Source organism: Artibeus jamaicensis, unplaced genomic scaffold (assembly GCF_021234435.1).
Source record: "Artibeus jamaicensis isolate MK-2021 breed Jamaican fruit bat unplaced genomic scaffold, CSHL_Jam_final scaffold_3151, whole genome shotgun sequence".
NCBI lineage: Eukaryota > Metazoa > Chordata > Mammalia > Chiroptera > Phyllostomidae > Artibeus > Artibeus jamaicensis.
Window position 1 is genome coordinate 6,796,475 of NW_026522037.1, and position 27,813 is coordinate 6,824,287.

A 27,813-nucleotide genomic window follows, 5' to 3' on the forward strand; every position below is an offset into this window, starting at 1 on the left:
TGCAGGCATAGAATTCAATCTATATAGAAATACAGAGAATGTGATTGGATTATGGAGGTTTATTTCAGTTTTTTGTTTTGCTTGTCTGCATTTTATGAGTACGTTTTGTTTTGGTAATTAATATGTATTATTTCTGTAATGAGTGAAAATAACAATAACTTTCTTAAAACTTTAAAGAAAGAAATATAAGATTTTGAGAAAAACTGGCAAGGGAGTTCTTTGCTGCAGGCTAATGACCCCCCCCCCCGAGTCCTTCAGGACGTGTTCGAATAACTGTTTTTACAACGCCTACAAGAAGGGGGGCATCGTGCATCACACGTTCTTTCCCTTTAAAACTGGGTGCCGGCGACCTGACCACCTGCCTTTACCCACCCAGGACTCGGGCTTCACGAGCCCAGTCCACAGGTGGGTGAGGAGAGCACGGCCCGTGGCCAGCACACAACTGGGGGGCAGGTCCGAGGACCCTCAGTGGGTGTTGGGGGCTGGTTACGGGAGCACAAAAGGAACTGAATGTGAGGAGGCTGACAGAAATCAGGATGCAGAAGGTAAGCTTCAATTCCCTCCTGAAGACAGTAGGGAGCCATCGATGGATATTGAGCAAGAGCGTGACACAGCGGGTCTGGGTCTCAGAAAACAAAAATCTTACCTGATGTACATCTCCTCCCGATTGTTGTCTTTGTAGAAATTCTAGGCAGGGAAGGAAAACAGTGGTGAGTGTTTGTCTTTGCAGAGCAGCAGGGGTGGAGGGTATAGCGATGGAGGTGAGAGGAAGTTCGCTATTTACTATCTGGACGCCCTGAGATGGGAATAAGACGTGTCCTTTCCTGAATGCATCAAACAGCCCCGTCAGGAAAGTCTGTATTGACAGTCACTTCCCGGATCCTTAGACTGCGAGGGACAGAGGAAGTCTCGGCCATCACATCTCAGGGGGTGCAGTTGAGCTATATTATTGAGGCAGTCTACTCTGACAAAGTCAAGGGAGAGAGGCAGCCCAGCTGGATCTTGAAATACTCAGACCCTGTACTCTGGGCGATCTGAGTAATAGCAGTCATCACAGTCAGAGTGACAGTAACCACAGCAGGTCCCAGAGATGACAGCAGATCATAATGCCCGACAGCGCAGAACCGTCAGGAGTTAGGATGAGGCTCCACAGCCCAAAGCGGTGCAACCTGGCAACACCCATCCGCGCTCAGGGGTCCCTTCGACCAGCAGTCGCCCTGGGCTCCACCACCAGAGAGCCTAGTCCCGTGCCTTTGGAAGCAAGTCCTTATAGATTTGGAGCCGGGAGGTCATGATCCGATCTGTGAGCAAACGCAGATTTAATCCAACGCACCCACGTGCACCTGAGGCTCAGGTGTGGGGGTGGGGGGTGACGTGTTCCGGGCCCATGGTCGGGGGGTGGCCGAGCCGTACTAGACCTCAGCTCTCCTGACACCCCACCGCCGTCCTCCTCCCGGATACCATACTGACACCCAAAACTAGCAGGCTGTGTTTGCTCCTGGAACAGTCTGTCCCAAACTTTCTCCCTGGCCAGTCTGAGTGTTGAAGGTCGGTTGCTGCAAACCTCCTAGAAAAGCCGCCTTCCTGCTCACAGGTGAATGGGGCCTGGTGGAGTTGGTAGCAGTGAATTCCTTTCTGCTGTCATCAGGATTTTTAACTCCTTGTGGCATGGCGGGAATCGATGGCAACATGTGGACAGTTACAATGGAAATGGAGGCCACACACAGAATTCTGGGGACAGGGTTTGTACAGTGTTTCTGGAACACTGGAGGCTCATCATGACAGGTGCCACTTGGTCCTCGGCCAGCTCCATTCATCACACCACTCTGGGAGGGCTGCATGGTGGGTGTGGAGCGCAGTGGCTGCCACTGCCTGTCTCACGACCCCATCACAGGACATCTGAAGGGAGACCCTCGCTGGGGAGCTGGTCCGTGGCAGGTCCTGTGTTACGGAGGGTAAGAGTCTGGGTGTGGGGTGGGCTGCCCCAGGGAGCCTGTGCCCCACAGCATTCTCTATAAATCCTACTATTGCTTTACTCTGCAAGAGGGGGCAAACAGCACGCACAGGGGGCATCTAACCCCGGGCCGGGACTGCACAGCCACAAAAGAGGTCCTATCCTTTCCTTCCGGGAACAGAGGAACAAACTAGACCTTCGGAAAGCTTCCTTGACTTGTGCATTCTATTAATTATCAGGGGTGGCACAAGAACCTGTGGCTGTGTGTCCCCAAAGCTCATCCCCTTAACCCCTTTCCACCGCCAGCTTCCTCCCATGCGGTGTGTTTGCTAAGTGCCCCAGGGACTCCCATTTCAGACGCAAGGAAACCGAGGCGCAGGAAGGGGAAGTGATGGCCCTTAAGACACGGAGCTGGCAGGTGACAGAGCAGGGAGCCCAGCCCACGTCCGTCTGCTTTCCAGAGCCCTCGGTGCCGCATGCCGATCGGGGACCGCGGTGAACCCCAAGGCCAGGCCTGCCCCAGGACCGAGGTCTGGCTCGGACCACAGGAGGGCCGCCGGCGACACTCACCAGCAGGTTCACGGTGCAGCTCATGCGGTTGTCCTTGCTCTCGTCCGTCATCACTCCCCGGTAATCCAGCAGCTTCTCCAGGAGGCCTTTGACCAGGCCCACGAAGTTCTCCACGGACTTGAAGATGGTCGGGTGCTCGGCGGCGCACTCCACCAGGCTGCGGGCGCAGACGGAGGGCAGTGAGCTCAAGGCCGGGGAGGGGACTGTGCTGGGGTGAGGGTGGGGTGCGGGGATGCGGGTGCCCAAGGCAAATAAGCTAGTGCGTCCCAGTTCCCCGGTTCATTGGTGCATCTTGTTCGTTTATTCACTTACACACTATTTGCCCCCACACAGCCGTTCAGTGGATGCAGTTGAACTAACCCCTCCTCACCCCACAGCACTGGAGGGTCAACTGTAATTTTCTTCCCCACCATCAAGGTGGGGAAAAAGCCAAACCAAATCTCCCCTCTGGGCAGTGGCGTGGGGACAGGCTCCCTGTTACACACCCGCCTGTTCTGGGTAGCGATTTTCACAGCATCAGAACCACAAACGTACCCGTCCTTGGGCCCAACTATTCCACTTTGGGGCCTCGAGTCTACAGAGATGCTCAGAGGTGCTCAAGGATACAGTCATCGCGCTTTTAAACTGTGTCCAGTGGTGAGGTAACTGGAACTGCTTTAACCTTCCATCGCTAGGCAGATGGTCACAGAAATTACAGCACGTTCGCAAACTGTAATCCTGTTGACTCTGAAAGATCAATATGTTTTGACAGGCAAAGCCCTGTGGAGAGCGAGTCTCCGAACAATACTTGGTTTTCACTCAGCCAGCTCACACAGAGCCTTACTCGGTCGCAGGCATTATTCGAATCACCTTACGATTTTGACTAAACTCTCATCACAGTCTTACGAGACGGGATGTTTGCGGCTGGGGAGCCGAAGTCACAGAGAGCCTGACCACCTTGTCTGAGGTCACGCAGCTGATACATGCCAACAGTCTGGCTTTAGCCTCCGAGTTTCCAACCAGCAAACCCTGCGCGGGTGGAGCTGCATGTCTGTGTGTGTGTGTAAACCTGCTGGACGTGAGCAGGAAACAGGCGCCACCCCCTCCAGGCTGGTGGCTCCTGACAAGGGGTCTGGGGGGGGACAGACCAGGACTGTGCTCATTTTTCCATTTAAATGTGCATCTATTATTTGAAGTTTGACGCTTGTTGTAATATTAATATTCTACCTTAAAAAAGTGACATTCTCTAAGTCCCTGTTTGTTGCCAGGCACTATGCTAGGCATTGCTTGGGGTGGGGGTGGGAGAAAAGGTGCACAAAGAAGCATCAAAAAGAATCACACCTCCCCTCACTTAACCTATAGGCTAGGTAGGAAGTGGCAGACGGATATAAATTTGATTAATGACAACTTCTTATTAATCATGTCTTCTGCACCAGATCCTGCACTAATTGCTTTTTCTTAAGAAATCGCCACGGCAATTCTGATAAGTAGTAAATACTCCCCTCGTGTTCCATGTGAGGAAATCAAGGCATGGAAAGGTTAACGGGCCTTCCCAAGGTCACTCAGGCAGTAAGTGGCGACCTTGGGAATCTAGGCAGTGGCTGTTCAGTGCTTTCCCTCAGGGGGACTTTGCGGTGCATCCTCGGGCAGCTCTAGGAGCTGCAGACCAGCGTCACCCGGCCACTCGTTTCTGTCTGCTCTCCTGGGGCACCTGGAGTCCTGAGAGCTTCCGGGAGGGCAGAGGTGAGAAAGGCAAGGATTCTGGGGAGCGGTGGGGGGGGGCGCTCATTTCCTCCCAGAAGCCAGTCCAGGCTGGAAGGAGGTGACATTGCCAACGGTGGCTGTGACCAGACAGATCCATCTTCTCAGTGGGAGAAGCACCTGTTTTCCCGGCTCTCAAAGAGAGATGCAAATTGCCCTTTGATTTTGCCTGTCTGGCTCAGTCACAGCTGCGCCTGACTCTGTCTGGACCGGTGGCATCCAGCCCTGCTTCCCGCCCTAAACACAGCACAGTCTCGGGGTTGAAGGTGTGATTTCTCACCGCCTGCCAGGGCAGGGGGCATCTCAGAGCCTGAGCGCAGCCGGGCCAGTGTTCTCTGCCCTGGCCACGTGGCAGAGTCTCGGAGGCTGCGGGACGGCTTTTACAAAGCTCAGTGTCCACCCAGGGTCAGTGACTCTGTGTCTTTAGGGGTGGGGGCCGGGCAGCAGGATTTTACTTTTTAAGGAAATCCAGGTGGGTCTGACGTGCAGCCAACATTAAGAACCATTGGCTTAGTCCACTGTTATGCAAACTTCTGTGTGCGTGGGAACACTGGGCATTGTGTTAGCCTGTTCTGCTTCAACAGGCCTGGCCAGGGCTTGCGAGTCTGCATTTCTAACAAGCAGCCAGTAGAAGCTCATTCTGTCGGTCCTTTGAGAAGCGAGGGTTTGGGAGCATGAAGTCTTGGCTTTCTCAGTTTCTCTGTTCTTTAGGCAAGAAGTTTGAAAACTGCTCATATGGCCTAGGATTGTGAGATGAATTGGGTAGATTAGTTTCAAGTCATCCATCCAGCCCTGGCCAGTGTGGCTCAGTTGGTTGGAGCACCGTCCCATTATCAAAAGGGTTGTGGGTTTCATTCCTGGTTCGGGCGCACACCCAGTTAGATTCTAGGTTGCAGGTTTGGTCCCCAGTCTGGCGCCTACAATTTCTGGTCCAGGTGCACACAGGAGACAACCAACTGATGCTTCTCTCTCACGCTGACATTCCTCTCCCTCCCTTCCTCTCTTTCTAAAAGCGCTGAAAAAAATGTCCTCAAGTGAGGATAAAAAAAAAAGAAGAAATCATCCATCCACCATCCATATATCCACACAATGTGTGCTGTTCCAGAACCAGGGAAATACTGACCTCTGGGAGGTCACAGTCTAGCAAAGGCAGCAGCTGTAGAAATAAAATAAAAACTCACCATAATAGACATGACGCTACCACTTATTGAGCACTCCCTGTGTTCCAGAGGCTGCGGGCTAAGCCCATTTTATTGATTTCCTTGATTAATCCTCACAAAATCTCCTAGAGGTAGGCATTATTAAAACCCTGAATTCACAGGTGAGGCCCAGGCCCTTGGGGCTTGGCTCTGACCGCAGTCCCACCAAGGTCACGTAGCAGGTTGCTGTGCTTTGAGTCCCACAGTGGGGTATACATGACAATGAAAAAGAGCTTCGGGAATCTCCAGGTGATGCGGATGACGCCCTGCTCAGCGGGAAGAGGAAAGGAGGGGCAGGGAGCCTGTGATCCTGCCTTGGGGGCTGGGGGGCTGCGGGGGGCTCACACCTCGAACAGACGGCACTGAGTGTGGGAGGCCTTCAGAGGCAGGGGTCCGGGCCCAGGCTCCCATCGGGCTGCCAGGCCTGGACTTCCCTGTATTCCTGTGAACACTCTGCGTGCAGTCCCTCTTCTGACGGGTCCTCTGGCCCGTGGAGAGCTAGCCGGGTCCCAGAACACACAATCCGCCGTCCCTCTACACCTTCCAGGCACCTCCCTACTCCTAGAAAAATTCCCCCGCAGACAGAACGCAGGAGAGTAGAGAAGGCCTCATTCCTCCACTCGGTGTGGGGCCCTGGCTTTCGGCCAGGTGCGGAAGGGCAGCGGGGACCGAGGAAGACCAGCCCGGAGGGCGAACGAAAGCCAGGCAGGCTCACGGCTTCCAATAACCACATCGCTACCCACCTGGAGATCAATAATAATACCAGCTAATATTTCTGGATGACCTGCAAGGTGTCGGAAACGGCACTAAGCGTTTTGCATGACTTTTCTTGGTTACTCTCAACCGAATCTCTGAGAGCTGGACAGTGTTTTTATCTGCAATATGCAGATAGGGACACGGAAGCCCAGGAAGTTCAAAGGAGGAAGCAGCAGGGACTCGGCCACGGGATGCGCTGACGGGGTCCTGACTCCTCAGGTTGGGCTTGATTACTTTTTGTCACAATTGTTCACACCTCTATCTCAGGAGAAAAATAATGAGCTCTTTCTCATTTCCTCACCCTCCATGGGCTCCCTTTATAAATAACCGCTCAGGAAGGCTTTGAAAGCCCCGCTGACCGTCTGGCCGCCGCAGCGCACCATCCGCCCACAGAGACGGAGCTGCCAGCAGGGACGCGGGTTCGCCTCCGGTCAACATCTAGACGCTCCTTTCTAGAACTTTAAGATAAACGTTGACTCAGGCAAAGTGTCCCTTTCTCCCCCTGGACAGTCGGCCTCGGTGCCCATCCCGGGGCAGATGGTAGGTCTCTCCTTCCAACTGAGCTGCGTTTGTGTCCCAGGTGTTTGGGGAGGGCTGTGCGGTGACCGGAGGGTGTGGGGGGCCGGCCGGGATGCTGCCCCCCGGGACGCCGCTGCTGTCCGAGGGTCTGAGCAAGGCCTCTCGTGTGCTTTGGTCGTTAAAGTTAAAAGAGTCAAAGAAGGTTGGCGGCAGCACCCAAAATCAGAGTTATAACAGGGAATTACACAAATCAAAGATTCTGCAATTAGGAGGAAATCTGGGGTGTTTGAGTCCCATTCCTAAACCTGGGGTGAGGTGTGGCAGGGTGGGGAGGGGTAGGAAGGTAGCAATGGCTGTGACAGAAACTACTGTGTCCCGGATGCTTTGACTCGCTGTCTGCAAAGGGACCCTGATGGCGTGCTGGCCATCTCACAGGTGGGGATAAGCCAGAGCTGTGCGACTGGCCTAACTTGTGCAGCTGCTCAGTGGCGGAGCCGGGACCAACACCCAATATCTTTCTCCAAAGATACACGAGCCGACAATATGCACATGAAAAGGTGCTCGGCCTCACTGCCCATCAAGAAAACTCAAGTCAAAAGCACAACCAGGCACCACCTCACACCCCCGGGACGCCTACAATTGGCAGGACAGACGTCAGTAAGGGCTGTGGCCCACGTGCAGAGAGCCAGCCTCCTGTGCTGCTGTGGGGACATAGGTGGCGCGGCCACTTTGGGAAGGAGCTTCACGTTGCCCCAAAGGGTTACATGCAGATTAGCACGGGACCCGGTGATTCCACAGAATCACCGACAGAAATGCAAACACACGTCCACACAAAAAAATGGGTGCGTGAATGCCCACAGGAGCATCATTCGACAGGAGCGTCGACAGCCAAAATGTGGAAGTGGGTGCGTGCCCATCAACAGATGATGAATACACAGAACAGTCCAGAGAGTGGAAGATTATCCGCCAAAACCGAGTTATTGGCACACACTACAGCATGGATGACCCTCGGAAGCAAGCTCCCTGAGAGAAGCCGGTCACAGAGAAGCCTGTAGCACATAACTCCACTTCTATGAAATGGCCAGATCTGACAAATCTATAGAGGCAGAAAGTGGGCCTGGGGTGGGAGGGAAGATGATGGCTAAGGGGCAAGGAGCATGGAGTTTCTTTCCAGAGGTAATAAGAGGTTCCAAAATCGATCGTTGTCATGGCTGCACAGCTATGTGACTGTACTGGGAGCCAATGAATTGTACGCTGCAGGTGACTTGCAGGGTAGGCAAAGTGCAAGCTGTTAAAACAAAGCAAAACAAAACAAACAGCTTGACGCCAAGTGCAGGGCTCCCACGGCTGTCTGCTGCCTACTGCTGGGGTCAGGCAGGGTCGGGCTCGGGTCCCAGCCTGTCCACTGACTCACTTGTCCTAGTTTCCTTGGACAAGAGACAGCCTGCGCCTCAGGGGCCGCCTCTGTGGAACGGGGATGGGAGCGCGAAGGGCTGAGCGAGACAACACAGAGCGAGCCCCGCGCACGGCGCCCTCATGCTGCAAGAATCTGTACGTGCTGCTCACGGTCAATACCGGCCTTCGATTGAAAAACAGGAAACGCCGCAGAATCATTCCACGGCTAAGAGATAACACAGGAGAACATCTGGGTGGGTATTTCCCTCTTCCCCACACAGCAAAGTTTCTTTTTATCTCCCCATTCCTCAATGAAATAGCCACTCCCGAGGGAGATGTGAGGCTTCCTCCATACCCGCGAGCGTCCAGGGAGGACAGAGGCCCCAGCCCTGGTGGCCCCCGCACCTTCCCCGCCGGCCCCGGACTCACATGGACTCCAGCAGCTGCATGTACTGCTCGTCTCCTCGGCCCCCTTCCACCTCGTGGTCCAGCTTGAGGATGATCTCGTTTTCAAACTGAGGAAGTCAGAGATGAAGATCAACACTAGTCAACACCATTAGAAGGGTCAACGTTCAAATCGCTCAGTTTATTACTGTAACCAAAACGTTCGGGAGCACCCATCCACTCCCGGGTTTAGTGCTGGGAAGCAGAAACACAGAAGGGAACGGGGCAGTGTGGATGCCGGGCATGGGCACGGGAGAGAGGAAGGGAAGTGGGGAGAGAGAACAGAGAATCGGTGAAGCTCACAGCCAAGTCACTTGAGCTTGTTCTCAAAGTTCACACTGAAGTTTGTAGGAGAAGGGAAAGGGTGTTTCGGCAGAGGGCACAGCACGTGCCAAGGCACAGAGGGACGCCACAGAGCACTGTGCCTTCAGGGAGTGGCAGGCTGCCCCATGGAGCTGTTGTGTCTGCCTGCCTAGTATTCCTTCCTCCAGACTTGGGGGAATCACACCAGCCCTGCTCCCGGTCTGTGGGACTCAGGTGGGCTGGCCCCACCTCCTGAGATCCAGGTGTGGCTATGTGACCCAGGCTTAGTTCCTAGTCAGTATCTTTCAGTATCCAGACCCTAGGATTATTAAAGCGTCACACAAAGCCAGTGAGACCCAAATGTGAGGCTTTGTTGGAGGTCGCAGCAGTCTTTCTGGTCTACTTGAAGCTTGAAGGCTGTAAGCCTGAGACTGCTGGGGATGACCACAGTGAAAGAGCCTGCCTGAGAATGATGAGAGAGCAAAGAGGAAGAGGTGAAGTGAGACAAACCTGATGCCATTTTTCAAGTCCCTGGATCCAGCCATACCTGAAGCTGTGCTATTTACATGAGTGGATGCCTCAGAGAGTCAAGGCTGGTGACAACTCTAACGATCAGAGATCAGACTAGTTTAAGTGATTTGAAAGTAAGCCTGCACTAACAGTTCTGCCAAATCTTGTAACACGGAAGTCAGAGACGTTCTGTTTCCCTACTTTCACCCAGCTGAGTGGCTTATTCAATATTTCAAAGGTTCGTTAGGTGCCTCTTTTACGTGACTTTAATGCAAAATGGGCTGTCCTGTTTCACTATCACACCCTGAGGAGTGTGTGCAAATCATGCGATGCACACATCACCCATTTCAAGTAAGAACCTGGCACCTGGAGAAGGGAAGGAGGCTCTTGGTGATGATGGTCACCAAGGTCACAGGAACCTTTGGGGACTGCTGGTTCCTAACCCAGATGTTTTATATAAGTCCTCACAGTAACTCTGTGAAGTCAGGAGGTGGAGCATCGCCTTTAACTGTGACAGTGAGTGAAAAGCAGCCAGTCCTGCTTGGCACCGCCCTCCGTAAGCATCCATTATAATCACAGATGAAGGAGAGGCTCAGAATCTCCACGGCTTGTCTGCAGTCTCAGACGAATGGCAGGGGCCTTTTGGCCAGCCCTTCCTGCTTCACCAGGACCAGACCCAGTCCAGTTAGCTGGGATCTTAGATGATGAAAGGCAGGGACCAGAGCCACTTCCCCCTGGTTTACATACCATCCATAGGGCCACTGTCCCCTCACTTTTGTGTGCTAAGGGCCAAGGGAAGGGACTGGAAGGAAGGAAGGAAGGACGGACAGAGGCCTGGATGGGGGCCAATCAGGTGAGGCTCTGGGCTGCACATGGACCACGCCCCTTCTATGACGCATCCTGTTAAGCATTTTTATGCCTCCCATACTCTCCAAAGTCGGGGGTGGGGGACAATCCTGATTAGAGATGTTGACTCTGCTGAGCCTGGGGCAGGAAGAAATACAGCCAAGGGGCTGCAAGCGTGGGCACTGATGTCAGGCTCTCTGTCTTTAAATGCTCCTGCACCCCCTCCTTCATTTGGGGAAACCAACTGGGTCTTTCTAATCCTAAGTTTCCCACTTTATAACGGGGTCAGCAAATGTTTTCTACAAAGGGCCAGGCAGTAAACAGTCCAGGCTTCGCTGGTCAGCCTGCCACAGGCACTGCCCTCTGCTACTGCAGCACAGAAGTGACCTCAGATGATGCATAATGAATCGGCGTGGCTGGGTCCCAATACAACTTTGTGTGCAAAAACAGGTGGCAGGGCAGGTTCAGCCCCAGGGCCCCAGTGTGGGGCCCCAGTGTGGAGCCCCGGTCCACACAACTGGCCAGCCCACTGCCTGGGTGGTTAGGGCCTGGGTGAGATGTCGTGCGTGGAGCACTAGGGGGCGCCTGAGCCCAGGCCTGGGCAGGGGCCTGCGGTGATAGCTAACGCCCAGGTTGTGACTGCTGAGTGGTTCTGGAAAGCAGCCTTGGAGGGAAAAACTGCGTTTTTCCCTTGTCTCAGTTGTTCAGTGGTGGATGCTGGCATGCGATGCCCCCTCATGAGATAACTTTCCCATGAAGCCTGAGAAGAGGATGGGGCAAATAAGCACTTGTCTCAGGTCACAAAAGAGCCTGCGGGGAGGGAAATGACAGGCTGCCAGGGATGTGCAGAGCTGGGTGACACCGTGCCCGCCACACCAGAGCCCTCGGGGTGAGTGGGGGAGCGAAGGCCTCGTGCTCCCAGGCAGGTGCTGTGCCTTCGCGTGGCTGTACCACCGCCTTTGGCATCAAACAGGCCTGGCTTGAGTCTCGCTTTGACTTCTTCCTCTGCTGTGGGACCCAGGGCCAGTTACTAACCCTTTCTGGGGCTCAGTTTTCTCGTCTATGAAGTGGAGGTTTAAAACAGCACCTGCTTCACCGTGGTGGCTGGGAGAAGTTAATGGGAAAGCCTGTATAAAAGGCTAGCTTGGTATGCAGCACACAGTAGGTGCTCAAAGCCTGTTAGCAAGTATCCTCACGACATTGTGGACACTGTCCTCCTCATTAGCAGTGTGATCTTGTTTAGCCTTCCCGACAGCCCAGGCAGTGGTCTGCCACACCCACCACCACCCACGCAAGGGCCACCTTCGCCGCGATGCTCCTCCCCAGGCCGAAGCTCTTCCTCCAAAACGTGACGGGGAGGCGCTCTGAATGGGAACGTGGACGTGGCACTCGCCGCATCCGTGTCAGTCATGTGACAGGCGCTAGGAGTCCAGGGCGCAGCGGCCAGCTTGGACCCTTAGAGAGCTCACCCCAGTGCTCTGAGCCCCTGTGAAATGCCCGGGCCCCATGCATTCTCGTTTTCCATGAGAATCGCAGGCCAGAGACCCTGGCCTTCTGCAAGCCACTCACTCCCCACATGCAGGGGCACGTCACCTATTCCCATGGGAGATCCACCGGCCCCTCCCGAGCAACAGGCCCGATTCTGTTTGTCGTCACCTTTGACGCATGGCCGAGTCTGACACCTGGCAGGGTCGGCTCTCTCTAGACAATATCGATCTTCCAAGTGATGCGGGAAGAGGAAGTGCCAGAGACAGGGAGGGGCAGGCCTCTGGACACCCCCCCGGGGAACACGCAGGTAGGGAGGTGGGATTCTCTCACTGTCGTGAGGGGGACCTGGCTGATACTCAGCAAGAAAGCACATTTTAATCTTGGCCTCAGGCAGGAGAGCGAGATGAACTGCCGGCCAAATCCAATCTGCCAGCTCCCCCCGGGCACACGGAGAAATGTCCCCATGCTCCCGTCGAGCCGCTGAACGGAGGCCAGGCCGATGGAAGGGAGATATCATTATGGGGAAATGGGCCGGGCGTTAGGGAGGCTGGCATGAGTCTGCAGGCTCGTTTCTTACCTTTTTGAAATCGCCGCTCTTCTGGTATTCACACAGCATCATGTCGAAGAAGATGGGGATGGTGGCTTTCCGGAGCTCGGCCTCGGGGATCAGTGTCATCTCCAATATAGGCCCCACCATGCCCGGGATGAAGCAGATTTTGTTCTGTCCTGGAAGAGAGGAGGGGCGCGCGGGTGAGGCGGTTCTTGTGGCGCACACCCGCCCCAGGCCGAGCCTGGGGAGGAAGAACGGAAGAAGGGACCAGGGAAAACAACAGTTAACCCACGTGCAGTGGTTTGTGCAGAGCGAGGCGCCCTTCTAAACACTTTGCAGGTATTACCTCCTGCAAGAGACACACGCGTGACCCAAATGAGCTTGGTTATTAAGGATAATGGCACAGCTGTGCGGCGTAAAGCGCGTCCCTGTTTCTGAGGGTTTTCATCTGCGTGACCTCTTTTGCAAACAGGGCCCGGATGGAATATGTTAGTGACAGCAAGTCACAGGGACATTAGCAATGATGTCTGTGTGCAGCACTCACGGTGCTTCTGAGGGTTTGGAAAACGTGCTTTTTATCAGCTGTTGCATGAAACGTGAAATTTGCTGCTAAGAATCCACTGTACTAGTGTGGCCAGTGGCCTAGCCGGGGTTAAAACACTGAGTTAGGGTTGGACGAACGACAGCTCCGCGTTTCTTCCCCCTCATCTGAAGGCATTCCCGTGCCTGCTCCCCTCACCCTTGGCATTCCAGCCACAGACCTGGTTCTAGCGTCACGCACTTGCCTTGCTTCCTCCACTGCCGGGCCTCTGCTCACACTGTTCCTGGGTTGATGGTATTTCTTCCTGCTGCACCCAACACCACCCCCGCCCCATTACCGCCTGGCTTCCCCAGCACAGGTCCCACTGGATGGATGCACTGAGACGAGCCCCCGCCCCACGCCCAGCCCACCGCAGCTAGGTCAGGAACACTGCACGGGTTTCTTGTGTTCTGCCTTCTCACCCAACTTTGCAATGGGGTCTTCATTTGTGGAATCATTTGATAAACATCTGCCTCCCCCACCGAGAGCTTCATGAGAGTAGAAACCATGTCTGTGTTTGTGACACTGAGCACAAGACATATTGGATGTTCACGAAACGTCTGCTGAATGAGAAAGGAAATTTGTCTAGCTCCTGCACTCACTAGCTATGTGAATTGGATATGCATCTTATAAAAATGCAATAGCAATGCCCACCCGTTGAGACGGTGTGGAAATGTGTCTGTGTGTACTTAGCACGGAACCTGGAAGAATCGGTGCCCAGTGTCCAGGGAGTGTGGTCCAGTGGTTAAGGGCGCTGATTCTGGGGCTTAATTGCCTGATCCTATAAACTGACTCTACCATTAACTAGTTTTGTGATTTTGAGTGGTTGATCTCACCTCTTGGGCCTCAGTGTCCTCATCTGTAACATGGGAGAATAGTGGTATTTATTTCATAGGGTTGTTCGGATTATTATTTAGCAGGTGTTCTGCTCGGCACAGGGCACCCTTTCTACAGTGTAAGCTATTACTGCTGGGAGGTTTCTCCAGAATGAGCTACGAAGGGCGGCCTTGCTGAGCAGACTCCTCGGAACTCACACATCACATACAGCAGAGCCGGGGAGGAAGAGGGGCACTGGGGGCCTGGAGCACTTCCTGGGGAGTGAGGGCAAGCACATCCAAGCGACCCTGGCCCTGAAGCTGAGCCCCGGATGTTTCATCAGCGGCCGCCTCTTCTGCTCCTGGGTTTCGGAGCCCAGAAGCCGGTGTTCACTGTCAGGACAAACACCCGATGGGCTTCGCCTGGGGCCGAGTGCCCCAGGGGAGCAGAGACTCAGGTGGTATCGCATAGAGCCCGGCGCTGTTGCTTTCAGTTAAAGTGGAGAAAGGGAGATAAGAGGGAAGGCAGCAAGAAAATGAATTTCCCTTCAGCCTAAATGAGGCTTAATGTTGGAGCGTTTCCCCGGAATTCAGATGAAAAAGGCATCACCCTAGGAATACATTCGGTTAGTGAGAAAGGAGCGGTGAAGTCAGGCAGAGAGCTGAGTGGAAGATAAAGACCCTGTCCCGGGGCAGCCCCTTCGGGACAGGATGCGCTTGGGTTACACTGGGGCCTCAGGTCTTTGCTTTGGCCCAAACAGGGAAAATATGTATATGCTTACATATACATATTTTACTTTCTTGCAGGTTTATAGTAATTGCTAATCTAGGTCTCTGATCTCGTCCTTCAAGATCCTTTAAACCCACAGTGGGGTTTTAAAATTCAAAGTCAAGTGCAATATTAAGTAGCAAGTGAATGGGAAACTGTCAGATAAGCCGCCACGGGACAGAGAAATTGCTTATGCAACAAAGGCCTCTGGAATCCTGGAGGGCACTGCGTACGATAAGGATATATTTAAGGCGGTCTGAAATAAAGGGCGGACGGACAGCAGACCAGGGATTTCTCGGGTGCAACCGCCTGGCGCTCTGTGCAGTCAGCTGGTGTTTGGGAGAGCGGGGAAAGGAGCGAGGGGGGAGACCGATCTCCACACACGGCGGGATCTCGAAGGCCCTTGCCATGCCCTGAAAAGAGATTTTCTTCATTTACATCAGAAATGGAACGTTAGCACATTAGATGTTGTGTTTAGGTAACCCAAATGTGTGTGTGCATGTTTATGTACATAGATGTCTGTGTGTGTGCGCACACACAATATATTTGCGGCTAATTGAATGCAAACTCATTTGGAAAAAAAAATCCTCATTCAAGAGACACACCTGCGGCTGTGTTTGAAAAAAGGAAAGGAAGGGAATCGGTGAAGGGTCTTTTTTATATAATGCAGGCTGAGTCTCACTGGGAACAGACAGCACTTAGAAAAGGCCTTTCAAGGGCCAGGAAGCCAGCAGGACAGGTTCGAAGGCCGGGTCAGCAGGCTGTGGGGAAGGCGCGGTGCCGATGAGGCTCGGAGCAGAGCTGCGGGTCTCACCCTCTCAGGCCGCGGGTCTCATTTGTGCAGTGGCCTCCTCTGTCATCCCTCCCTCCGTCAGGGGGACACAATGAATGTCAGAGGTCGCACTAAGAAGATGACTCGGCAGAACAGGAAGAAAGGAAGAAGGCCAGAAGGGAGGGAGGGAGGGAGGAGACAATCGTGAACCTGGCCGAGAACGAAGCTGGGCGAATCCCTGGCCTTATGAAATACGGGACGGGCGCTCTAGCTGAGGGTATGTGTTTCTCAGAAGGCTGGCACAGACTCTGGGATGAACAGGAAGGAGGGCGAGCGACGCTCCCCGGATTTCAGGGTCCTGCCCGCCTCCTGGGGACTCTGACACAAAGCTGGGCCGACCAGAAAAGGTCACTCGTTCAGCTCAAAAAAGGGAGGAAAGAGCACAGCCCCCGCTCGCCACTGGCAGTGCTCCAAGACGGGCGGTCAGCTCTCCCCTCATCACCCAGAACGTCCTCTGCACCTGCACCCCTCAGAGACCCACAGCCTGGGTCGGGTCCGCCACTGCCACCCCGGGGCTACGTGGCTTCTGCCTGACAGTCACCTTCCCGGAGCCTCTGTTATCTCATCTGTAAAATGCAGATAATAACAATCCCTGCTTGGTCGAATTGTTGAGGAGCCTACAAGACTTCACATAAAGGAAGGGCTTTGCATGGCACCCGGCTCATTACAGAGGCCCAGTTAGTGCTGTGTTGGTTGTGATGACGGTCTTGATGACCGCCAATACAACGAGCCCAGCCCGTGCTGCATTCCGGAAAAAGCGACATGAAAGGACACGGCCCAACCTCACGGAGCCCGCTGAAACTTTTCATGAGCTTTTCAGGCTGGTCCGTTTACGTGTTCACCTCTGGAGTCAAGAGCTGGCCTGGGGAGAGGGTCGGGGTAGATTCAGCTTGTCTCCCGTGGCTGACACTCACAACCCGCCAAAGACTGCCCTGTGCCAGCAAACACTTCGTAACCTGGCCTGGAAGGCATGTGAAAAGCCCCAGTCTGATCCCGTCAAGCCACAGCTTGTGTGGTCCTGCCACACTTGGGATGGAACCTGTAGGTGGTTTGGCCCGATGCTCCCTTTCCGGACCGTCTCCTCTTCTTGCCCGGCCGCCCACCCTTCCTGCACTGGTCTGCCTCCTGCTCCGGCCGCCACGCAGCCTCCTCTGCGCGCCATGCTCTTCCTTCCAACTCCCTGACCACATCCCCAAGCAGGGCCTATATCCCCCACATATCCCGCCCCCCCCCCCCAGGCAAATACAGAGACTGCTGGCCACACGTGTCTTTTGAGCACTTGAAATGTGGCGAGTCCAGGTTGAGAGGCATGCTGTAAGTGCATAAAACCCGCTCGACTTCAGAGAATGAGCACCGGAAAGCAAAACAAAAGTAACATCTCAATAATGTCTTACATTGATGGCGTTGGGGAATATGGGGTTAACTAAACTTCTCTGTTTCTCTTTCACTTCTTTAAAAATGCGGACACCAGTGCATTTGCCTTTAGGTGGCGGGCCCACATTCCAGCTGCACAGGACCGCACTGCCCTGGAGCTCAGGGCTGCCTCCGCCTCGGTGAGGCCAGCTTCACTGGACAGGCGTCTCTTGTGGGCGCTCTGGGAGCCCCAAGCTCCTGGTCTGCAGTTCCTTTTTGCAACCACAATGAAATTGTTCCGCGATGAGTGTGCTACTATTCGGTGCAACAAGGGCAGGGTCCAACCCTCTCACTGCTCTCAGGGGCCGTCCCAGCCACGGCGCGGTGCCTGGTGTGGACAGGCTGCTTCTATTGGTTCCCGTCGCTGCTGTTATGAGTCATCACAGACTTAGTGGCCTACCACAGCACAGGCTTATTTTCCTAGACTTCTGGAGGTCAGAAGTGTGCAATGAGTTTCGCTAGGCTACAGTCGAAGTGTGATGAGGGCTGAGGTCCTCCTGGAGGCTCTAAGGAAGAGACTGCTTCCTTCCGTGTTCCAGCCTCCAGAGGCCGCACGAATTCCTTGGCTCATGGCCCCCGCCTCCACCATCAGAGCAGCAGCAACGCTTCCTAAAGTCTCTCCTGCCCCCCTTTTCACTTACAAGAACCCTGGAATCACACTGGTTCCACACTGGCGACAGTCCAGGGGACTCTCACCATCATCGAGGTCCTTACATTACTCACACCTGAAAAATCACTTTGCCACGTCAGGTAATATAGGCACAGGTGTGGGCATCTTTGGGGAGCTGTCTCTCTGCCTACCACAGTGTTCCATTTTTGTTGTTAAGTGAATGGGTGGATGGATGGACAGATGGCCCTCTAAGCGAATGTCCCATTTCTTCCCGGCGCCTTCTCCTCTGCCCAACGAGGCCATGCTTGCTGAGGCGGGTTGCTCTCCTGACACACCTGCCCGCTCCCCCCCTTCTTTCTTTCAGTCCTGACGTGGGCCACCTGGGGGTCTCTTTCAAGAACCATTTGCCCGGATGGGGCCATCCTTCTTTTCCTCACTTATCTCCCACTGGCCTGAGCTTCTGAGTTTCTACCACATATTTCACCTTGAAGAACATACTCCTGGCTGGATCCTTCGTTCTTAGTTTGTTCCATTTGCAGATCTAGATGGCGGCTCTTCCTGGTGGGGCTGCGCCTCGTGCTCCCCCTCCCCCGCCCTCCCCTGGAGTTTCATGCCCAGCTGGGTGCCCTGTAGTTGGCTAGGAAGGAACGGCCCAGTGGCTTGCACAGCTCTGCCAGGAGCGACTTCCCGACGAGCGAGGTCATGGTGCCAGCCTCCAGAACATGCCTCTCATTTCTGCAGAGACAGTTAGCACAGCAGCCTGATGTTCGCCTAAGTGAATGGAGTGGTTAAGTGCAAAGCCATTCTCACAAAATGTGCATCGTTTCCCTCCAGGCAGAAATGAGCGTGACGATGCCACACCATTGGGGAAGGTGCATTACGTCTGGCATCCTCCCAGGATCCAGACCACCAATGGCCTCAACCCTGCGGTGGCGGGGCCCTGGTAACCACGCGTGGCCCTCCCCAGCGAGGCCTCCCGCACCTGCCCTCTCCTGCAAAAGCGCACACACACTCTTCATCTAGACTTTTCCCTGAAGAGCGTTAAATAACCTTCAAGCCTGGGATGATCTCTGCAATTAGCTGTCTGATAATCACGGGTTGCTTGACTGTTTCCTGATGAGGAGAAGACGATGATACTGATGATCATGGTGATGATGCCCTGATTACTCGAGGCATTAAAACAAAATCGAGCCACTTAACATGCATTATGATCTACTTATTATAAGAAGTCTTTGAAAAACATAGCAAGTTTGCTACTTCACAGCCTTGGAAAATAATTTGCATATTCTGAAAAAAAAAAAAAGGATTAGTCACAACATTGGACTTGGGGTCAAGGGACAGACAGGTTCTTGCTCCTCAGCTGAGTCTCGGATTTGTTGTCGACCTTGGGAATGCCCTTGTGCCTCTCTGGGCTCACGGTGAGCTCAGCTGTAAAATCTGAGGGTTGAATTAGCAGATGCATTGGTTATGGATGAACCGAAATCTGATTCGAAGGCTAAACTGGGTAAGTTCTGCCTTGGTTTTCTTCCTCCAGAGCCGCGCCTCCGCCCTCACGATGTCACTCGTGTCTTCAAGGCTTTAAGGGGGCACCTCACACTCAGGCATCTTGCAGTTTCCCAGAAAGAAAGAGGAGGAAGAACTGTGAGCAAAAAAAACGTGTTGTGCTCATTGAATTTTTCCCACTCCCTTTTGTTTTAATTGGGAGGGGGGATGTTTTCCTGAAGCCCCCACAAGTCTGTTTGTGCTGACTCTTATCAGCCAGAGCTGGGTCACATGCCCATCACCTGCTGGAAGACATTGTTAACTGAGCAAATCGTGAGTGTGAAAAAAAAATCAGGGCTCAGGTAGCCAGGAAAAAAGGGAGAACGGCTGTGGTGTGGGCTCTGGGCCGCGCCGGCAGCAGACAGCCTCCAGGCTGCACTCTGGCTGGCTGCTCCGTGAACTGCACTTTAGAACCTATCACTACCCAACGCAGTGCTCGCACTGCATCGGCCTCCAGTGTACACAGGGATGTGTCCCGGTCTGGACTCGCAGGTTCACTTCATCAGCATGCTGGGAGGAAGTGAGTGTGCTCATGCCGGCATCTGATGGAAGGCAGGCTGGGGTGGGCGTGGGGAGCCATCCATTCACTCGGCGGGCCTCCCCTTCCCATTCTCTTATCCTTGAGGGAGGCAGGCAAGGAGAAGGAGCCAGGGAACTGATGAGTAACAGGAAAACCCCTTCCGGCTGATGACATAGTACTTCCTCTTTCTGGGAGGCCAGGCTGCAAGGTGAGGCGGGTGACCAGGTTTGCAAAAGCATGCTTTGCCCTTGTTTTTCTGCAGTAGACATCAGAGGCTTTGTCTGACCTCTCCACGAACCTGTAGACATTTGATTTTGGGAAACTCTGCCTCCCTCCATGGATGTAGGGTTGGTGGGAGCAGCAGCGGAGCGGCCATCCAAGGAAGGCCAATAGAATGCAGTGCCCTGGAGACTGGACCTTTAGCAGAGCGATGCTGTAGGAATGGACGCCCTGAATGCAAAGCTGCCTCTCCTGCGCTGTGTCCTGGAGTGGCCCTGGCCTTGGTCCCAACCTTCCCATAAGGATCAAGGCAGCTACTGTCGGTGTTCTGGTTCTGGCAACCCCCAAGCCCTGACAAGTATATCTTTTAATGGCTTTAATTCATCCTACAGGTATTTGCAAACAGCAGGGAGTCTGTGATACTTTAAGACAAATCTTCAGGCCAGAGGGCTTGTCCTGAATCTCTTCTAACCCACTGTATGACCTTGGACACACCTCCTCCCCTCTCTGAACCTGTTTCCTCACTGGTAAAATGCTGGGTTCGACCAGAACTGTAGCTTCGAGACATTTTCTGAAGTGCTTCAGATCTCTCCCCAGAAGATCCCCGGGGGTCTGTGTGTGGGGTGACCTATTATAATGAGCTGTGGGACCCTGACCCCACCTCAATTTGAATAGCTCAGCTTTCATCCAAAATACGTAGTGAGCACCAGCTTTTTTTTTTACTATGAACATTTGAAAAATGCTGGACAGTATGATCCCTGCAGGGCCCTCCCAGCTCTGATATTCTGTGGTTCTAAGCAGGTGGAATATTTGGTAACATCTTTTCAGTCCTCAGCATAATTGGGAGCGCAGGAAAGCCTGCCAAAACATAATCTGTATCTAAATAGAATCTCGTGTGTGCACAACAATGACCATGAAGGACGTTCAGGGAAGAGCGGGCTGCGTGGATGGCTGGAGCCAGGCAAAGCACAGATCCCCGATTCGCAGTGCGGGCAACGCCAGGGGCGTGGTGCGTGGGTCCTGCGGAGGGAGCCCACCAGGGCTTTATCTCGTCCTCGCTATTATTGTGAAGCAAAGAATGCGAACTCACGTCAAGCTAAATCTGGACCCCGCGTCTCACTGGGCCTATTCAATGTTTTAAAGACTTTCAGTGAGTTATCAATATTCATAAATTGGAAAGTGCATTTAAAAATTCTGTTCCCTGGCTTCTTTTGAAACACTGGAAGCTGTGGCGGCAGCAGCCTGGCATTCTAATGGGACGGCAGTCAGCCAGAGCCAGGCAGCGAGGGCCCCTCTCCGCTGGCACAGCCGCTTCACTTTGCTCCGCGCCCAGCTGCTCCCTCCCAGGCTGCTGACCCTGAGGCCAGGTGCCCGCGACCAGGTAGGCCTGCACCTGCACTGTGCTTTTCTGGGTTTTTTCTCCCCTTGCAGAGTAATGGCAAAGAAAACAAAATGCTTCTTCATATCCCCATCTTATCCAACGTGGAGAGACAAAAGGTAGGTTGGAAAAGGCAGGCTTTTCTGGAAAACCAGGGCAGAGGTGGCATTTCTTTAGGACAGTGGCACACACACATCCTCATACCCCAGTCCCCTGCCACCCCGGGGAGATTTGGCAATGTCTAGAGACTCTTGTGGCTGCGACCTGGGGGTAGAGGTCAGAGGTGCCACTGCATATCCTGTAGCGTCCAGGGCGGCAGCCCCCACGTGCGGACAGCGCCGTGTTACAGATTGTTGGAGGTTTACCACATCCCAGCCCCTTCACTCTTTCACATCAGCTGCCGGGTCCCCGCCCTCCAGGCCCAGTGATACAGGCCTGGCGTTGATGATTAAGGAGCCAGAAGAGTAAACTTAGTGTCTGTTCTGGTGAGGCAAGGGTGAAAATACTGATAAAAACTGCGACATCCATGTGGCCTCCGTGTTTTCATGTTCTCCCTGTTTGTACATGTTTGCAGCACCCTGGGAGAGGGCGCTATTCCCCTTGCTTAGCCCAGGGTTACCCAGTCCCCTTGTTTTGGGCCTCACAGCTTGTAAACGACAGGGCAAGGCCCACGGCAGGGATGTGGCAGTCTGGTCTGGGCCCAGTTCCCAGCTGTCGCTTTGATCTGGGGAGCTTCCCACAGCCCCGCCCTCCCGTCCCCAGTGTGTGCCCTCAGCCCAAGCCCAGTACTGCCAGCCAGCACGGGCCCCAGACTGATCACCTCCCCTGGGCTTCCCCTGCAAAAATGGACCTGGCAGAGGGGGCAAGAAACTGCTGTCCCCAAACAGATGGGGACGCAAGAAGCAAGGTCAGCAGCAGAGAGTTGAGGAGGGCTCCAAAACTCAGAGGTGGAAACACATCATTACCTAATACTGTCTACCTGTTGGTCCGTCCGTCCATCCATCCGTCCATCCCTTTGCCCTTTCAGCACATATTTATGGAGTGAGATTCAGGCTTTGAGCAAGGTTTGCCGCCCCCATCCTTGTGGAAGCAAAATCAAGCTCTGGGATTTGCAGCTGCTTGATCTCAAGCCACTTACTTCCCACTCTGGGTTTCCTGATCAATAAAAGAAGGGGGGAGGCTTTCCATCTTGCAGAAGGGAATGTGAAGATTAAAAAAGATCTCCTTAGCACAGACAGGCCTGACTCAGACTCTCAATAAATGTCTCCCTGATTCCATCTCCCTTCCCACGGGTACCACTCAGCTCATACATGACTCCTCTAGCTCACCGAGGCAGGGACAGCTTCTGGGGCCACCTTCCGGCTCAGATCATGTCACAAAAGACCCTGCTCTTCCATAGAACCAATTTTCCCCTTGAGGTTGGAGGGTCTTTTGTAGATCGCACATCGCATAAGAAGCAGGACGCAGGACAGCCACCAATCGGCAGGAGGCGCGCATGCGATGCACAAGCACGTGAACTACTCTCACAGCAGCCTGACCCTTCCTCCGTAGAAATTCCAGTTCGACATCGTAACCCCTCAGGGGCACCAAGCAGAAGGCGATCCACAGCTGTCTGTGGGTGGGAGGTGGGGGTGGGTGCCCTCTCTCATCAGACACTCATTAAGGACCCGGGGGCGCACAGAGCGATAAACTGTTATTTCAAGTTCCCACTGCTGGAAACCCCGTGGCCCTCTAACAGATGGTCTTTAAGAAGGAGCTCGGCTGGCGCAGATGTGTCTGTCTGCGTGCGCGCGTGTGCCTACTCACCGAGCTTGTACCACATATCTCGGATGGAGAAGCCAATTAGCCGTCGCATGTCCCCGTACCTGAGGAGGAGCAAAAAGAGTCTGCTTCGGGCACCGTCTCAGAGATTCCCCCGAAACTCCCCCTCCGGGAGATCCAAACACGCAACCTACTTATTCAGGATTTTGTTGTATTTGGCGTGCGAGAACTGCTCCAGCTGCAGAGAATCCTGAGTGATAAAAGCCACCGCCAGATGAAAATAGTTATTCCACAGCTGTAAATGAAAGGGAAGAGAGCAGAGTCATGGAGCGGGTCTGAAGTGGGAAGGCATCTTCAGTGCTGGGCAATGTGAATAATTTATAAAGATGGCAGAGGACAGGGGCAGCACCAGTTTAATTCGGCACACTGCAATTTTCTAACTGGCACTGATTCCAAAATTAACATCCCATCCCCCTCAAGGACAATGGACGGATTTCTCCCGGCACTGGCCCTGGCCCTGGCCCTGGCCCTGGCCAGCCCCTCTGACGGCAGGGTCTGGTCAAGGAGGAGGATTTTAGGGCCGCTTGTCGTTTTGTTTTGCTTCGCTTCGTTTTGTTTCGTGAGAGACCAGTAACTGGCCCCAGCTGGGTGTCCTGGCGAGCTGATGGCTCTGTCTTTGCCTCAGAGGGTGGTCGGGGACTCTGGACGTCCCTGGAAGCCCTCCTGGAACTTGCCTGGCAGCTCACGGGACCAGCCAGCAACCGTTCTGCTTTAGAATGGTTTGTCTTCTCCTTACCCTGAGCTCCATGTTTTCAAAACGTGGCCCCAGGCCAGTAGCATCACCTGGACACTTGTTAGAAATGCACATGCCCTGGCTCCACCCCAGCTCCACTGAGCCAGACCCCGGAAAGCTGTGCGTTTACACGCACTCTGAAGCTCCTTTGCTGTCAGGAACGACTGAGGACCCAGCTTAGATACAGGCTTGTCCTAATTTCAACATGCACACGGTCTGCTGGTGTCAAATGCAAGGACTCAGACTAGAAGCCACTCCTCTGGCTCGTGGTGAAACAGATGACAAAGGATTCAGTGCGTGGCAAGTGCTCCAAGGGATTAGCTGCGGTGACTGCGGCACCGACACAGGCTATAGAGCCCGAGATGTGGAGACCTGCACCCAGGCGCTGCTGAGCCTACGTGAGCCGGTCTGCAGGACAGGCTCCCTCTGCCCACTGTGGAGGGCTGTAGGAAAGATGCCACGAGATGACACGTTAAAGAGCATGCATCTCAGTAAGGGCCGGAAAGCACTTTTTAGCCTTGCTGTTCTTTTCGTCAGTCTAGTGATTCCTTTGGGACCAAATCAGATAGTACAGCTGGGCTCCTGGGGTTCTCAAGGGCAGTTACTACCAGATGCCAAGGCCTTGCAAGGAGCAGGTGGAAGGTGGCTCTGCTGGACACAGCCCACCCGCTCTCAGCCCCCCGTCAACGCTGCATAGCAGAAGAGGAAAACTGACCGGAGAAATCACCTGCCATTAAGAACTTCATCCTTAAATCAAAGATGTTCATCAGTGGGTTCAGGGGCAAGACTAAGTAAAAGGAAGCTCCACCCTCAATAACAGCGAAATCGCTGTCCAGGGTATTGCTTTCGCATGGGCAACGAGTTCCAGTTTTTGAAAGAAACAAAACAAACATTTCATTTTTTTCCATGGGCCAGGCTACAGATGAGGGGACGGAGGCAGAGCTCGGTTTGCACCCAGGCCCTCTGGTTGACACACAGGGCCCTTTCTGCACATCGCAGTGGTCAGTCTTTGGCTGAGGATGCACTGACACACACTGAATGAGTGTCCCTGTGCCAGGGCCTGTCCTCACATGAGGCTAGGGCGGGGCTTACCCAGGCCGCAGCCCCTGCCTCGTGCTCACGTTCAGTGCAGGAGATGTGCATTCTTTCCTCAAAACCTACCTCCCAGAGTCCAGAAAAGGACCAAGCCGCTCCCGGGGTACAGTGACATGACCTCTTTGCATGCGGCTCCCACAGTCGACTCTCCACACAGAGACCAGAGGCCCTTTCCTAACAAGCTGGGCCCTATCACTCCCTTCCTCAAAGTCCTGCAAATGCATCCCCAGGACCCTGAGAAGCAGAATCCAAGAACTGTGTTTCCACAGCAACAGGGTTTATCCAAACACACAGTGAGGGGCGGGTCTCCTGGGGGCACTCAACTCTTTCCTCCTGGCGCCCCCGTGACGCGCAGGGTTTGAAAACGTGCTCCTTCGGTCCGCAAAGCCCAGATTTTACACTTCCGCCCATTTAGGACCAGGATATAAATCAAAAAGCCAGGAAAAGGGAAAACCTGGTCACTGCACATGGAAAGGGTCATTTCTAAAGTGAGAAGTGTGTGATTTTAGGGGGTTTCATCAGGCCAGTCAGGATACAATAGGAAGTCGACACAGGACGAAGTAGGTTGAACTGCTGTGGTTTCTGAGAGCAATTCCAGAAGTCCCCCGCTGTCCCCCGGATCTGGTGACACACAGAGGTGTCGGATCTAGTCCAGCCTCTTGCTCTCCTTTCTTCTACCCGATTTAGTTCTTCAAAAATGTTTTCTCTCACCTCATTCCTAATTCTCCCTTTCTTTAAAATTGAAGTATAATCCACTCATCATAACATTCCCTTTTTACAGTATATAATTTAGTGGTTTTGTAGCATATTCACAAGGTAGTACAACTATCACCACCGTCTCCTTTTAGAACATTTTTACCACCCCCGAAAGACGCCTTAGACCCACCTGCCGGCTCTCCTGTCCCTCCCTCGCCCTCAGGCCCTGGCAGCCACGCCTCCAACGTCTGTCTCCGCCCGTCTGACATTTCATAGACGCGGGGTCGTAAATACAAGACCTCCCCCAGCCGAGTTTTCCAGGCTCACCCATGTGGTCACGTGTTCCGTACTCCATCTCTGTTGCTGAGCACTCCTCTGCCACACGGATGTACTGTTTTTGTTTATCCGCCCACCCAGTGATGGACGTTCGAGTTGCTTCTACCTTTTGGCTGTTGTGAACGACGAGGCCGTGAACGTCCATGTATAACTTTTTGTGCGGATGTGTGCTTTCAGTTCTCTTGGGTACAGTACGTACTCAGGAGTGGATCTGATTTTCTTCTGGCTTTCCTCCTTGAAGATCTGTGTGGACTGCGAGACTGTCGATCCAGGCCTTCCTTTTTAGAGTGGGTCAGAAATGGTGCCCCCAAGCACCTCACCCACGGCCCCTGCCATGGGCTCTGTGGGACCAGCTTTGGAACGGAGGGAAGGTTGTCACGGTCAGCGGCCCTGTGCGGCGTCTGAGAGGGGAGCAGTGGCCGCAGCTCGATGCTGCTGGGCACGCACAGGGCCTCCTGAGCCCCGACCCTTCCTTGACTTTGCTCCTGAAGAACAGGACCCAGTCCTCTGACCTGGCATTTCCAGGTCTTGCTCATTTTCCGGTGCTTCCACCCTCACCCACTGCCGTGCTGGAGGGCTGGCCCGCTCACACTCCACAGGCACAACACGAGCATCTTGGCCCCCTCCCTTGGCTTGGCTCACTGTGGTTCTCATACCCACAGTGTCTAAGTCCTATTCCTTCATCGGAGCCCAGTTCAAGACCCACTGCCTTCACGAAGCCTTCCCAGATTGCAGAGAAGTTGGGGTCCATGGTTCCGCACCTGGCCTTGGGCTCCCCCCACGCTCTATGACAGGATCACCCAGCAGTTAAGAGCACAAAGATCAGGGTCTCACAGACAAGGGTTCTAGCTCTTACCAGCTGGGCTGTCTTTGTTGTACCTTTCTGAGCTGCGTTTTCCTTACCTATGAAATGGGACACATAACGGTAACTACCATAAAGCACTGTGACGCGTGCTGGATGAAATAACACGAACACGAAGGCATCCACCACAGGCGCGGCACCGGGCAAATACTCAGTGCACGGAACGGCGGTGGCGGTGCTGGTCGAACAGCATTTATTCGTGTGTCCTGCCTTTTCCAATGGTAAGCCCAAGTACCGAGGGTCCCACCGTGCATTTATTTGTATCCTGAATGCCATAGTTGGCACAAGGGCTTGAGTACGGCTGGTTCCAGAAAATATGATATTTCTATGTTATTGTCAGAGAAATTCTCCAGGTATTTCAAAAGGTCTCAGACTTTGCTCCCCTCCCTGCCCCTCGCTGCCTGGTGGCATTTCTGTTCACTGCCCAGCGCAGCTGGCCCAGAGAAGCGGGAGGGGGTTTGCAAAACACACAGCTCCCGTCTCCCTCCCCAGGGGGCGGAGGTGAGGTGATTTTTGATTGGGAATTTAATATTTTGAAATCATAGGACAACAGAAGGTTAGAGCTGGAATAAATTTAAGGGCTGTCTGATGAAATCCCCTTATTTCACAGACGTAAACAGTAAAATCCAGCCAAAATCATACTGCCATTGGATGTAACTAGAATTAAATGATTTTTAATTAACTCTCAAAAAATTATAAAGTAATACACATATAGTAAAAAAAAATGAAGTGGTAGAAAAGATTAAATAATAAAAAGTTATTTCCATCCTATCTTGCTTGGAGCCTCAATCTAATTTCCCAGAAGAAAATCTTAACAGTTTTCTGGATATCCCTCCAAAAATTAATATATAAACCAATATATGTAGAGACATCTTTTAAATAGCCTGCTGTACTTTCCTATTTTCTCAAAATCTATCTTGCAAATGTTTCCACATGAGCATGCAGATCTGCTCCGTGTTCCTTTATTGCCGCACGGTATTGTTATGAGGAGGTACTTTCGTTTTAACCCATTCCGTAAGTCGTGGGCATTTGGCCGGACTCCACCTTCTTTTTTCTTCGCATCAGCGCTGTGACCGACGTCCCTGTTCACGCGCCTTCGTGCACTTCATGCAGGAGAGACTGTGCTGTAGTCTCCACTGCTCGGGCTGCCTGTGGTGAAGGCACAGGGCTATGCTGATGTTTCTGCTGTTTCTCTTGTTTTGATGGACGCGCTCAGGTTGCCTCTGTGCTTCCAATCCAATTTCCAGCTCCGTTATCACTGGCAGATCACCCTACATCTTGGAGTTTTTGTTTCCTCACCTGGAAAATGAGTATCTAA

The 27,813-nt window shown here is 53.5% G+C and overlaps 1 protein-coding gene across 2 annotated transcripts in view; it reads right to left on the reverse strand.

The window, feature by feature from the left end:
- DOCK2 (dedicator of cytokinesis 2) overlaps positions 1-27,813 on the reverse strand; it is a 345,180-nt gene that overhangs the window by 31,758 nt on the left and 285,609 nt on the right. For both annotated transcript variants that reach the window (XM_037127870.2, XM_037127869.2), the window contains exons 31-36: positions 22,908-23,008; positions 22,759-22,817; positions 12,302-12,450; positions 8,563-8,648; positions 2,525-2,681; positions 647-687 (exon numbers count right to left, since the gene is read on the reverse strand). In XM_037127870.2, coding sequence (XP_036983765.2) covers positions 647-687; positions 2,525-2,681; positions 8,563-8,648; positions 12,302-12,450; positions 22,759-22,817; positions 22,908-23,008 — 593 coding nt within the window. The remainder of the gene's footprint in view (positions 1-646; positions 688-2,524; positions 2,682-8,562; positions 8,649-12,301; positions 12,451-22,758; positions 22,818-22,907; positions 23,009-27,813) is intronic.